The sequence below is a fragment of the Squalius cephalus genome, assembly GCF_949319135.1.
Source record: "Squalius cephalus genome assembly, chromosome: 2".
Lineage (NCBI taxonomy): Eukaryota > Metazoa > Chordata > Actinopteri > Cypriniformes > Leuciscidae > Squalius > Squalius cephalus.
In genome coordinates this window covers 20,752,198-20,766,494 of record NC_137123.1, presented here as the reverse complement: position 1 = coordinate 20,766,494, position 14,297 = coordinate 20,752,198, and the positions used below count along the sequence as shown (strand labels likewise).

The following is a 14,297-nucleotide window of genomic DNA, read 5'->3' as shown; positions in this document are numbered from 1 at the left end:
TAAGGTTTTCTTTCTTCTGTGGAGCACATTAGAAGATATTTTGAAGAATGTATCAGCTGTTTTTTGTCCATTTTATAAAAATCTATAGAGTCGAAGGGCCCTATTTTGACGATCTAAGCGCATGGTCTAAAGCACACGGTGCAAGTGCACTTAGGGTGTGTCCGAATCCACTTTTGCTTGTTTAACAACGGGAAAAATGGTCGGTGCACCCGGTGCATGATCTAAAAGTGTTGTTCCTATATTCTCTTAATGAGTAATGGGTGTGTTTTTGGCGTAACGTGAAATTAACCAACCAGAGTCTCATCTCCCATTCCCTTTAAAGCCAGTTGCACTCGCACCGTGGTGGATTCGCTATTTACATGGTGGAATTTGCAAAGCGGAAAGACTGAACGCATCTCCAGAAAGGGAAACGGATCTGCTCGTGCGCGGAGGTTAAAGCGTGCAAGCAGACCATCAACGGGACAAGCCGGATTCCACCATATCTTTATGTGCACAATAGTAATCTTCAGAGTGTATGCGCGTTGTGTACCCGCCTATAGGCGCATATTACTAATGCGCTCTTTAAAAATATTTAGTCTATTTCAGTTGCCTCATAATAGCAATGCGCCAACAATGCGCCTGAACACACCTCGTTTTCAGACCATCAGCCCATGGCAAACAGATGGGCACAAATGCATTTGTTATTTAAACAACGTGACACAGAACGTGAAATTGATAACTGCGTTGTGCTGAAACTAGCAAAACACACTAGCGTCGTGCCTGGCGCCGCATTGCACCGGATGTATAATAGGGCCCTGAATCTTTCAAGCTCCAAAAAGGACATCATTTTAAATCCTGACAGTAGTTTTTAACACCAAAAGAGGGTTTGTGCTGGCGCAAAATATTAGTAAAACTGGCCCAAAAAGTCGAAGTTGAAATGATGAGATAAAAATTCATACTTTGAAACGTTGATTTTTTATCTCATAATTGACTTATCTCATAATTAATAATAATAATATAATATAACAATTTAGATGGTGCTATAAAGTTTCTGTTATGTCATTCTGTCATCATTCTATGAGATTCTATGTCATAATTTGATGTCATAACTATGGCATTTATGTCATACCCACAACATAATAATGATTTACACAAGGATTTTTTTTTTCTTATGCGGTGGAAATGATCTTCTATTCCTTTAAAAAACTGCAATAAAACAACACCGGTAGTATCTTTATCCGAGACTACCTGGAATGTGTTTAAATTGACTTAGTCTCAGCAATTTCGGATAGTGCTCAAGGCACTGCTGTCTTTTTGCAATGGGACAACAGTTTGTTAATTTCACCTCATACATCAGCTCTCTGAAACAAACACCCTGTTCTGAATGCAGTGGGATTCTCCATCCCTCCTCTACCCTACGCCTGGCCGATTACGTCCACTAAGCCAAATCTAGTTCAAAAATAGGGCCTGGCCGCTGCATTTTCAATCCATTTGGGCCTCTGCATCAATGTCTTGAAGCATTTCCCAGTTGTTTTTGGTTGTCAGCTAGTTTGGAGGGTGTGAGCAGGTTTGGGTTGTAGCGTTGTAGCGTGGCAGCAGCCAGTATTGAGGTGCTGCATGTTTAATGGCATCTAGAGGGAATGTCAATTACACGTGTAAGATTGATTTGGCTTTTCTGTGCTCCACAGAGATCCGCGCTGATTCCCTCAGACTGTATCTCACACCTCCCCTCACCCTAGCACCTACACACACAACTGTATATTATCAGTATCTTTCTTTCTTTCTTTCTTTTAAATACCCTGAGAATTACATGAGCATGCACTGTAGTAATTTGTCACACCATTTGTGGGTTACACTTTATTTCAATGGTCTACTTTCAACATTCTATAAATAACGTTTGTCAATTAGCAGTCATTAGAGTATTAGTAGACTGTCTAATCTGTTAACACTCCCTAACAGACATTCTATTGACTATAAGTAACTTTACAACTGCTGTACATGTCAGCCAAACCCTAATCTGACAGTCTACTACAGTCTACTAACACTCTAGTGAGAATTAGTTGACATGTAGTTGAAAAGTTACTTACAGTATAGTAGAATGTCTATAATAAAACGGATAGTTCAGGTCCTTGATTCTGATTGGTTGAGTCACGTTCGAGGCCGTTGTAAATTACTCAATAAACATACACCTGTGACCGCATTACATTAGTATTACTGTAAAACTGCCGTTTGCGATTCTTTGTTGCTGTCATGGGTGGGTGGCTGTTATCAAGTGCCAGACGACGGAGACGATAAAGAAGACTTTAATCTAAGGATTCTCATGAAAATGTACAACCGCAAATCACATAGAACTACATATATTACAAGACAAGGAACAGACAGAAAATAGAAAACAAGAGGAACTAACGAGACAAATTAACACAACACACCTGAAACGAGGAACCTAATTAATTAGTAAGCAAGGAGACAAACAGGAAAGGAATAGAGGAGAATTGATAAACAGACTAGAAGTTTAACAAACTCAGAAGTAAACAGAGAAACATATCAACAAACATAAGCCTGACAGTATTCCCCCCTCCCGGTAGGCGCATCCTCGCGTCGTAGATAGTGCAACCGGGGAGGGGGGGGGGGGCGTGCCGGCAGCTCGGGAGACCAGGGCGGAGCAGGCTATGCAGGCGGCCATGGCGGAGACGATCCTTCAGGCGGCCATGGTGGATCGGCCTTTGTGGCCTTTCCGTTGGTGTCCGGCCTGGCCACTATGACCGGGGACCTATGGCCCCCCTCCAAAAAAAGAAGGCGACCTTCATGGCTGAGGGCTCAGGCGGCGTGATGGCGGCCATCTTTGCCGAAGGTTCGGGCGGCGAGGTGGCCATCTTGGCCGGAGACGAGGGCTCAGACGTGGCGGCGGCCATCTTGGCCAGAGACGAGGGCTCAGGCGTGGCGGCGGCCATCTTGGCCGGAGACGAGGGCTCAGACGTGGTGGCGGAGACGAGGGCTCAAGTGTTTTAAGTACAATCAACCTTGATGTTTAAGTAATTTCAACTTAAATTACATTAAACTGACTTTTTAGTATAATCTTTTTAACATAAAAAAGTTGTGTTTAACTTATTTTGATGAGTTAAAGCAATGTAAAAACATATGTTGTCATATGTTGTCATTTTTTACAGTGAATGAGACCAGGCTGAATTACCAGAATATCATAGAAACTTGAAGGTGGGCTCTTTTGGCTATAGGAAAACCACCTGACAACCACCAAAAACACCCAAGCAACCACTTAGAACATCCTGAAATTGCATGGCAAAACCACTCACAACTGCATAACCACCCAAAACACCCTAACATTGTGGGGCCAAGTTTTGCACAGGCAAACGCAACTTCAATTTCACATAAAGTGAGCATTAAATATAGTTTTTAAAGGAGTTGATTTCCCCATGTCGCTTTTTTGGGCATTCCAGTCGAAGCTTTCGACACTCAAGAATTAGTCTATATATCATTTTTTCATAATAGCTGGTTTATTACTAGACATTTACGTGGATTAATCCCTTAACTGCCATTTAGTCTGGAGTCAATCATAACACAGATGTCAATATCACCAAATTGCTTTGCTCTTGAGAGGAGAAGAGAGGTAATAATCGCTGACAGCATGCGAGGCAATAGCAATAATTGCTTTATTCAGATGTTGTAATCTCGGTAGATTTGTGAAGTTTAGCCGTGGCATTTTCCAAAATGCAACGGCTAACTCGCACAATTATCACAATCCGTCATCTCATCTCTCAGCATGATTCGCTTCTACTGAAAAAAAAAATGTTTTCTTTGGCATTTTCATTTCTGTTCCTGAGGGCTACAGATTGCTTGAAATTCAATTTGTGCCACAGATATACACAGAGCAGGCTGCCTATGGCTGAGATGGGTGTTTTCCGCTGCATTCTGGGATACGGAAACCCCCTGACTAGCTTTAAGTACTGCTAGCACTCACCCCTGTCAAAAAGAATGAAATGCATGCAAGGAGAAAAAGACTTATGTGTGTTCTCTCCACACAGTGATATGTCACTCTTGTTTATCTCTCATTCTGTTAGACGTGTTTCTCTCACCGTGTTATTCTCTCTCCACTCAGAGTGAAGTTAACACTTAATCTGTTAGTGATCATTTTGAGAAGATCTCTTATTAACACTTACATTTGGCTTGCAGTATTTATCACGAAATACAGCAATGACGGTTATATAGTCATTAATTGCAGATCCTTATTAGAAGATACAAATGAACTTACTCCCATGCAAAACTGCCAGTCTTTCTGAAATTCTGAAACAATACAACAACAGCAGAGCCACATTTCGACGAGTTTCACATTCGAGACTGTGAATTTTAAATATATGTGTGTGTGTGTGTGTGTGTGTACTTGTACAACTATCTTTGTGAGGACCAGTTTGAGTTTTAGACTTGGAGTGAGGACAAAGAGAGTAAAGTGAGGACATTTTGGCCGGCCCTCACTTTCTGAGACCCCTTTAAAGGCCTGTTTGAGGGTCAAGACTTGGTTTTAGGGATAAGGTTATAATTAGGTTAAGGGTAGGTTTAGGGTAAGAGTTCGGGTTAGGCACTTAGTTGTGATGGGTAAGGTTAGGGTAAGCGGCTAGAGCGGTGTCAATGAATGTACTCATAAAGATAGATGTACAAGAATGTGTGTGTGTGTGTGTGTGTGTGTGTGTGTGTGTGTGTGTGTGTGTGTGTGTGTGTGTGTGTGTGTGTGTGTGTGTGTGTGTGCATGCGTGTGTGCGTGTGTGTTTACATATTGGTCTTTATGAGTCATACAGAAAAGTGTAATCATGACTACATAACAGGTTATGTTACCTTGAGTCTGACTAACACACTTGTGTTGAACTGAAATTGAATCCAATATCTTGAAAATATATTGCAGCTTGACTACACTGTGAAACAACATATGGAGCTGGACAAGAAATGAAGTCACACTTACATAAGGCAATAGTAGACCACTATCCACTATCTCAACTTGTTTTTCAGCCAGCGATCATTTACATCGGAAAGCAAACGTTCTTTCCAAACTGACAATCAGAACTTAATCTTAAATGTAGTGTGATGATAGATGACAGAAGCATCAAGCTAATTCTCTGATATTCACACACCTTTCAACATTACTTGAAGATGACTGTCTATTGCACTGTCCAGAGTAGTCAGAAAGAACAATGCAATAGTTATAGCACAGAAATGTACTTTTGACCTTTGCACCAACAGTGCTTTATACTACTATTAATACATTCATATTAACATCACACTTTGAGTTGAAATGCTATATGGAGGAACATCTGGAAAAGATTCAGTCCTTTTAATTAAAGTAATCAAGGTAGTGAAGAAAAATTATAGACTAATTAACATACACTCTCAAAACACTTACTGAATAACCAAGTTCTAATCACTAAAGGGAATTAAAACTAATATTAAGTCAAGAAAGGTCTGTTTTTATTATTAGCATTGCTAAAATTGCCTTATGTTGGAAAGTTTTAGAAAATCAATTATTTTGAACTGATGATTTCAGTGATTCAATTTTTTTAAAAAATCAGTGAATCGTTTAAGTCATAATGCAAAAGTTTTCACAGAAATAATATTAAGCAGTTGTGGCCAGATTTTTGGAATAGAAGCGCATTGAAATCACAGTTAGTGCATGATGTGAACAGGTACTGTTTAAATATTTAATACAGACCTGTATAAAAAAATCACTTTTATTTAAAGTTTTTATCTTTAATGCCTACCTTCGAGCAACAAAAAAATAATTTGGCAATCAATGTAATCGTGAGTAGTTGTGTTCTGAATTGGCACTTAAAGGGATAGTTCACCCTTTCATCGTTTACTCGCCCTCAAGTTGTTCCAAACCTGTATGAATTTCTTTCTTCTGCTGAACACAAAATAAGATATTTTGAAGAATATGGGTAAACAAACAGTTGATAGCCCTCAGTGACTTCCATATTGGGAAGAAAAAATACTATGGAAATCAATGGAGCCCATCAACTGTATTCTTCAAAATATCTTCTTTTGTGTTCAGCAGAAGAAAGAAATTCCTACAGGTTTGGAACAACATGAGGGTGAGTAAATGATGACAGAATTTTCATTTTGGGTGAACCATCCCTTCATTGTCAGACATTAAGCCTACAATATGCCATTTTATCTTTCTTTTATGACATTTCTGAGAACAATAAACATCACTGTGACATTTGGAAGAAAACAAAAGTGCGGAATTGCTGGATTGGGACCTACTTTAAATTGAATGGTCAGTAAGAAAATCATAAGTCTTAAAAGAAGAAAACAATAAGACGAAGGCACCAGCATCTAATTTTATCCCATTATCTTCACATTAGTCTCTTGCTTTATAAAATGTCTCGCTCAAACGGCCATGCTTGTTCCCTATAGAAACCCCAGCAGAAGCTGCCATTATTCATAGACTGATTCGTGAATCTGAGAGAAAAAAAGAAAGACAGAACTCAAGTGGAGCCGAATGTATGAACTAGTTATGGCTATGAAATCATCAACCAGAAATCAACATTTATAATAAAAATTCAGTTAAAGTCACTATGAAAACAGAACTGACCCTATAGAAAGAAAAAAAAGGTTTAATGGGGTTCAATAGAGAACCGCAGGGTACTTGACTCAATTTTAAAGAACCTTTTTATGCCAAAAAGGAGAAATGCTGACTGCATAATTTTACTTTTTAATGTTAAATAGTGATACAGTATGTTTATAAGCTGATTAATTCATTAAATTTAACAAAAAAATAAAAATGTATGTTGTGTTTGTGATATTGTACAGTCGTAACTCATTTTATGTTGGCAATGAGACCTTTTCTCTGGAATTACATCCACCAATGAATCGATCACATTTTGACCAGGAACATGTATAAAGAAAGTAAATACGCTCAGTTCGGTATTCATGTTGACTTAAACTGAATTATAGCTTGAACTACGACCGGTTTGTAATGCTAGCAATATGTCAATGTGCCATACTGCTATGAGTTTGCCATTTCCAGTAGGGCGCTATTCATTTTTCAAGAGCTTAAAAAAATTACCTGGTATTGAATGTTCGGAATGCGGTTACACCGGAGAGTTATTTGTTTCAACAGGCGAAATTATCTCGAAGGGTAAAATGTTTGTGGTGGCTGTTCGTTTTTGTCTAGCAAAGGCATTTTCAGTGCTATTTGTCTTCATTTACATTGCTTGCCAAATTCTTCATGGCAGAGCTACCATTCATATCAGAAAAATAAAAATGGTTGCCCTTCAGCTGTCCACCAACAAACGCTTGCACAGGATGTTTTTGCTTTTATAGGTTTTTTTTTTTATTTCTCTCTTTTTCACTCTCACTTTAAAATATAAAATAGCTTTTCAGTCTAACGTTTCCAAAAAACGAAAACGTTTTAAACAAGTTTGTGCATTATTTGTGTTAGGGGTCAAGAAAGGACACTGAATAGCGAGATGTTTTAGTGGTGGAATACATTAGTTATGGCATGACTGTTGTCGACAGTTGAAGTTTATGTGCCTTTCGAATAAAAAAAAAAAAAAAAAAAAAAAAAGGGGTTTATTACTCAATAAAAAGAAATACAACCTCAATATCACTCAGGTTGGAAATAAAGTATTAGTCAAGCAGATTTGCGAGGCACTATTCTTTGTAAAGCTGTTTTGGAACAATACCTATTGGGGAGGGGTGATCGATATGTTTCATATCAGGTGAGCACTTAGATGTAGGAAAGATGTAGCAAGAAACTTGAAACAACTCCAAACTAGTCATGATGCTTTCCACATCTAGCAAACCATCGTGCAGTTCGGGCTTGAATCGGTGTTGACTGCATAATATGTTTTTAACCATCCAATTAATTGCATTTTTGTCAGTTGGTAACATAGTGTTATAAGATCAGATGTATTGCTCTTTCTCCTTACAAGTGTTGCACTAAAGGAGGCCAGAAATAGATTTGAGCTGCATTAGCGTGAGACTGTATCACATATGACAACTGGTGTTGTTTGCATATTTTACAGTGTTTTCAGAGACTTTTTGCAAGTAACTACTTACTAATTGGCTACAAAAAAGTTGATTCTCTCCTTCTGCTTGCTGACAAGAAGTTATCTATGGCAAAAATAGTCACCCCATTGCCCTTGACTGAATAGATTGTATAAGATGGCTTTAACGCAGTGACATCCTTTGTTTATCTGGCTTTTTCCCCTTCAGAATGAACTTGTGTGTAGCCTGAAATAAAAGGACAGACGTTGTTTTCCCCCCATTTTTTTCAAGAAAGCAGCCTTTGCATGCCTTGAGGAATGTAAATAAGTATAAAAATAATATAACAATATGTAAAATATATAACGATATTGCAATTATAATCTGTAAGCACTACACATGAAAATCCATAAAAACATTGACATGAAATGAATGAATAAACCTCAGGTTTTAAAGTAAATGCTAATTCACGCCTGTACAGTAGAGGGCGCCGCTCAAACAAACCTTTTAGCTGTGCTGTCATTCTGGATCACAGAAGAATAGGACACAGGAGAAGAAAGTTCCATTCTTATTTCTCTAATAAAGAAATAATAAGTAAAAAAATTTAAACGAGTCAGTGAATTCGGACAGCCGTTGAGCGTAGTCATAGTAGTTATTGCAGTGCAATGTGGGATTGAATTCGATAACGTCCACTAAGGTTTCAGACACCACTACAAATGGATGTCCTCTCAAATAATGCCCTATTTGAGGGTATAGGGGTGATTTCGGATTCAGCCTCTGATTAATAAATTGAGACTAAATACATAAAGTATTCTGAGGAACTTTGAATCTGTTTTTGTCAAAGTTAGATGAGTAAATGCAGTCTAGAACTACAAGATCCATCATGTTTGCACAGCCCATACAACACCTCACTCACGATTTCTCTCAACATGGAGAACTGTCAGTGAAGACATGGGAAAATAAAGTAACTTTCGTTACTTATTTGAAAAAGTAACTCAGATCATTTGTTGTAAATTTAAAAGTAATGCATTACTTTACTAGTTACTTGAAAAAGTAATCTGATTACATAACTCAAGTTACTTGTAATGCGGTACGCCCAACATTGGCCAAAACCCATACTTCAACTTCGTCACAGATCCAGCCAACATTAATCTTCATTTCCATTTGCACAATAAAAAAATCATTATAAACTACAGCTGTTTCTTTATTCATACACTACCTAAGGAAAGAAACTCCCGGCCTACTCAATTATTCCTTATACTGCAATGAGACTGAATACTTAATGAAAGTCATCTTTTTTACTTTGCCCATTGTTAAGTTTCCCTGTATACCTACAGAGAACGAAAGAGACCATATATATTGAGTCTACTGAATATGCTATTCATACAGCACAACACTGGGAAAATTCAATTAAGGAATATGATAATGGAAGCAGCTTTGAGTCAAAATGATTGAGTTCAGCTTGTGGGACATAGTGAAGTTCATTCCCCTGAGGTTACTTTCTCCCAGTATCTGTCCTGAAAGTTTTCAGTGCTTGACTGTCATCTCACTAACTAATGTGTCGTGTTAGTGAGTACAGTGTTTAAATTAGAAAATGCCCTCAGATTTTACCTGAAGGCAAGAAAAACATCTGCTCTGTCAAGCGAGGGAGGGAAAATATAATGGGGATGAGGAATTATATCTGAAATATAGTTGCTCTGATTTGATATACTGCACAGGAGAATTGTGGAAAATGCTCATTAGCTCAGTGCAAAATAGTCATTAGTAAATGATCACAATACAGGAAGGAAGGAAGGAAGGAAGGAAGGAAGGAAGGAAGGAAGGAAGGAAGGAAGGAAGGAAGGAAGGAAGGAAGGAAGGAAGGAAGGAAAGTTTACTCAATATAAAATAGTAATAGTAATCTAAATGTGACATTTGTGATTAGAATTTAGTGTTGAAGGGTCTAAAAGAGTTATCAGAGCATTTTTTATTTATATTATTATTAAAAATAGACCCTTTAAATGTTACATAGCGTGCAAAGACATGTAAACATTCATTTCTTTTTGGAAATCAAAAAGCCTAATTAGTGAAAAAGCCTGTCTAAGGCCCATTATAAAATTTGCAGATTTTAAATTAAACTAAAAATGTATTGAAATTTTAAAAGTGCATTATTGTTTCCTTGTCCAGCACAATTGCCTAAAAACCTGTATCATTTTTGCAATTTTACATTTGATGTTATTAATAACATGCATGTCATTGTGGATCTGTATGCAGTGGGTTTCGGGTAACAAACAAGACCCCTGCATCACCTAAAAATATCCCAGCAGAAACACACACACACACACACACACACACACACACACACACACACACATCCAGCCAACATAAGCTGATGTGCTGTCTGGTTTGAGATGGTCTCATAGCCTGGCCAAGCTGGTGTTTAGCTGACTTAGACAGTCGACAAGTTAGTCCACAGACCAGCTTAAAAGTGGCGAAAATCCCTTTAAAAACACACAGCAGACCAGCCTGGCCAAGAGAGTATTTTAAGCTGATTTAAAGTGTTTTTGTTTTTGTTTGGTCTTTTTTTTTTTTTACAGCAGAGATTCCAAAGCAACACAGTTGACGCTAACATTCAAAAGAGATGGTGAGACAACATCTCAACATCACAAACAATCATAAGTGGGAAACGTGTTGCACAGGAAAGTGTCCTCCATTATAATCAAAGACCACGTCAGTTATTTAAAAAAAAAAAAAAAAAAAAAACCTGGCGTGAAACGCATATGAAGCAATCTCTTGGACATCAACAATGGACATCTGTTCACCTCTGCACCCCAAACCCCTCACACAGCCTTTACACCGACACAAGCACTTTCGGAAACACTCGTTTAGATCCCAATGTAGGGATATAACTTCGAAAGATCTCAGCAGTGTTTTCACAGCTTTAATAAAATAAACTACGTGTTTTTTTTGTTTTGTTTTGTTTTTTTGTTTTTTCACTTACGCTGCTGTTTTGGCCGGACCAGTGCACCATGGCTTGGTTGTGAGCGGAATCCCCTGTCAGTGCAAAGGTAGAGCTGGTAAGTTTCAGCTCCTCCTGTCGTGATGTGGCCGTTCTCCGCTCTTCCCTGTTCCACCTCAGCTCAGAGCGGCGGACGCGGCGCGCAGCTGGCGCGGTGCTGTTGCCAACAGGCGGAAGAGAGCGCGCACCTGCGGGCGAGCCGAGTCCCTGGGTGCTTCTCCGCACTCGGTGATGGTGATCTCCAGGGGCTGAACCTTGAGAACCTGCCCGTTTGAGATTATAAACTTTGCCATTACTGCGCATCGGCTTCCACTTATCATAGGGAGGCATTTTCTCTGAACGAAGCCTGTCTGTATTCCTTTTACGCACAGAGTGAGCGTGTTCGCCGTGTTCGGTTGCTCCGCAGTCGGGCTGAGCAGTTTCAGCACCAGCCGAATTAAACAGCGCCGTTGACCCGTCTCCATTTTTTCCACTAACTTTACCAGAGTCGACACCGCTCTCCATCCTCACCAATAATTCCCGACCGCTCCACTTATCCAGCAGGTGACATGACCTGCAAGTTATCACTGTTTTGGTCACCGGAACCCAAGCGAACAAAACCAAAAGCAGGGTGCATAAAGCACTAACATTAACCCGGCAATATCTGATCCCCCTCTCCATCGCTGATAACAACAGGATACAGTGTCCTTTTCCTCTATTTAGCGTCAGTTGTTGACGGAAACAAGTCCTCGTACAAGTTGCAGCGCGGTGAGGCAGCCTCAGTTGAGATGTTGTGGGAAAAGTGCTATTCAGCGAAGCGCTCCAACTTGAAGGATTTGATCGAATGAAGCTCTACACTCACTGAGGGGAGGAGCTCGGGGGATTACAGAGGAGAGCAAGACCATAAAGACACGATTCTTTCCAGCGCCACAACATTCAAATTCACCCAGACATTTTCCAACAATGCATTCTGCAATAAAATATACTGACGCAGTTGGAGTGATTTCGTTCGTCGCATTGATTCTCGGTGACGGAACTTTCAGACGAACAGAAAACGAATTTCACTCAGAGCTTGACTGAGTAAATTGTATCAGAGAGACAAGACGTTTGTCTGGATGTGGGAGTTATTAGCTGTATATAAGGTAGCCTAATAGCGGTGTGCAAATTAAATGACGACTTAAATTAATTTCTGTTAGCAATTTTCTCGCAGTCGCGGAAACGAATTGTCAAACGTCTTAAACCATTTTAGTGGTATACTTGTGACATGTAAATGTGATATAGCCTAATGTTGAACAATAATTACGATGTTTCATCGATATGTTACCATATATACGAACGCTACTTCTATTATCGTCCATATAGTGTTCTGACGAACTTATGAAACTGTGGTGGTTCATGAAACGAGCCTATTTATAAAACTGTGGTGGTTAATGAAACTAGAAATTTGTCTGTTCGATATATAAATAATAGGCTTTATCTATCTGACACCCTAAACTCCCCATAGCCTAATTAGAAACGGATACCGAGGATTTACCAAAGAATTTCAATTCGAGATTAATTTGATGTTCTCGCACGTCTCTGAACAAATTCGCATTCTTCACAGCATCCTTTGGATCGATGAGCGAATTGCAAATGGATCTGATGCGCATCAATCAGGTTTTTGTGTCTAGAGCTGTGCTCCAATTTCAAGACAACAAACTTAACAAATTAACTATAGGCTAACTCCAAGGCAGACCTCGAATTACAGTATAGCCTAGGCTGCACAAAGACTGCAAAAAAAAAAAAACAAAAAAAAAAAACAATTCTCATTAAGACAACATAGTACACAATTCTACACCTCACCAATTGCAAAATGCATTAAATGGGTTATGCTGAATGCAAATCCATACCAGATCTGCAGATGGTATACTTCTAATGCTTTCAGGCTCAGACAGAGACTCTCAGTGTCAGTGTATCTGCTTGGAGAGAGAACTACAGATGCACTGCTGCATCAAACCATTAGTAAACATGTCTTTAAAAAAATAAGGAATAGTCATTATACAGATTAATTCACCAACCCGCATTACACATTTCCCTTCCATAACTTATTAGGAAGAAATAAGTTTTGTTATGATGCTCATACATACTACACAGGATAGAGCTCATTAAAACATTTTCTCACTCTCACGCCTTGTTTTACTTTAGAACTGAATTCACTTTAAAGAAAATCTTTGTTTATGTAGCAAATGTCAATTCCAAGAGAAGCCATAAGATTATTTCTCGCTCCCATGCTCATCTTCTCTTATAATGCCCCCAATAAGGAAAATGTTGTCTAAAAATACAACAATCTGAAAATATATTGGATTTTTCTTTTTCTTTTGATAACTGAATACTAAAACAGAATTTGTTTTGACTAAAAATCATGTAAATACACTGCCTGGCCAAAAACTTAAAAAAAAAAAAAAAGGCAAATGGTTAAGAGTCAATGACTGAATCATTATTGTTGTGATTATTAGGATTCTAGCATGTTATTTGTTTGGCAACAGTTCTTCTAACCCTAATTGATGGAGTGTGTGTTTCATTTCTTAAACAATCATGTAGGAAAACACATCATGGTCTTGACAATGTCAAGATTTATCCACTTAAAGGAGAACTCCGGTCCATTTTTTTGTAAATTTGGAGTGCTGTCAGTACAGAGAACAACGACAAAAATCGGTGTTGCCTACACCGTGTTATCCTCTTTTTAAAATGTGCACCCTGTTGACTTAAATGGGGCAAGTTTTAAACCTGCTTTTAGCCTCTTAACATCCTTGATGTGTCATTACAAGTGCCCAGCCATGTGAGTGATTCCTTTAGAGTTAACACGGGTGAATCTGACTGCAGTAGATGTGAAAGATATGAATAAAAATTATGTTAATTCAGCCAGCGCAAATACCTGTATTTTCTTCCTGTTTTCGGTCGAAGTCCACAGTAGTCGATTGTCGAGTTCACGCGCACAGGTTATCACGCGAGTGAACTCGACAATAGATAATCATGACATGGAGGTGCCGGCGAGTGAACTGGACTCTCGTCTCATAAATGAACCGAAACTCAGCGTAAGGTAGGCTACTTGCCTCAGAGACCTGAGAAATATATAGAAAGCTTGAAATGTCTACTTTTAAACAGAACAATTCAAAACGAAAGAAAACAGACTGCTCTCTGCTTATGTAATCCGTATGAAATGTGCATTTCTCTCTGGCGCGTTCACTACTGCGAAGATCGCGAGTCAGCATCGTTCTTCATCTTTGCAGTCGACACAGAAAACACTTGTTTATTAATAAATAATTAAAATGTCTCCTTGCTATATTTGACATATTCATAATCATTACTTTTG

General features: G+C 38.7%; 1 protein-coding gene across 4 annotated transcripts in view; it reads right to left on the bottom strand.

Annotated features, from left to right (window-relative positions):
* sorcs1 (sortilin-related VPS10 domain containing receptor 1) overlaps nt 1–12,043 on the bottom strand; it is a 194,611-nt gene extending 182,568 nt beyond the window's left edge. For all 4 annotated transcript variants that reach the window (XR_013820406.1, XR_013820407.1, XM_079864631.1 and 1 more), the window contains exon 1: nt 10,949–12,043. Coding sequence is in view for 2 of the 4 variants with exons in the window: in XM_079864631.1 (XP_079720757.1) it covers nt 10,949–11,626 (678 nt within the window). In the remaining 2 variants the exon portion in view is untranslated. The remainder of the gene's footprint in view (nt 1–10,948) is intronic.
* Nucleotides 12,044–14,297: the final 2,254 nt, after the last annotated feature.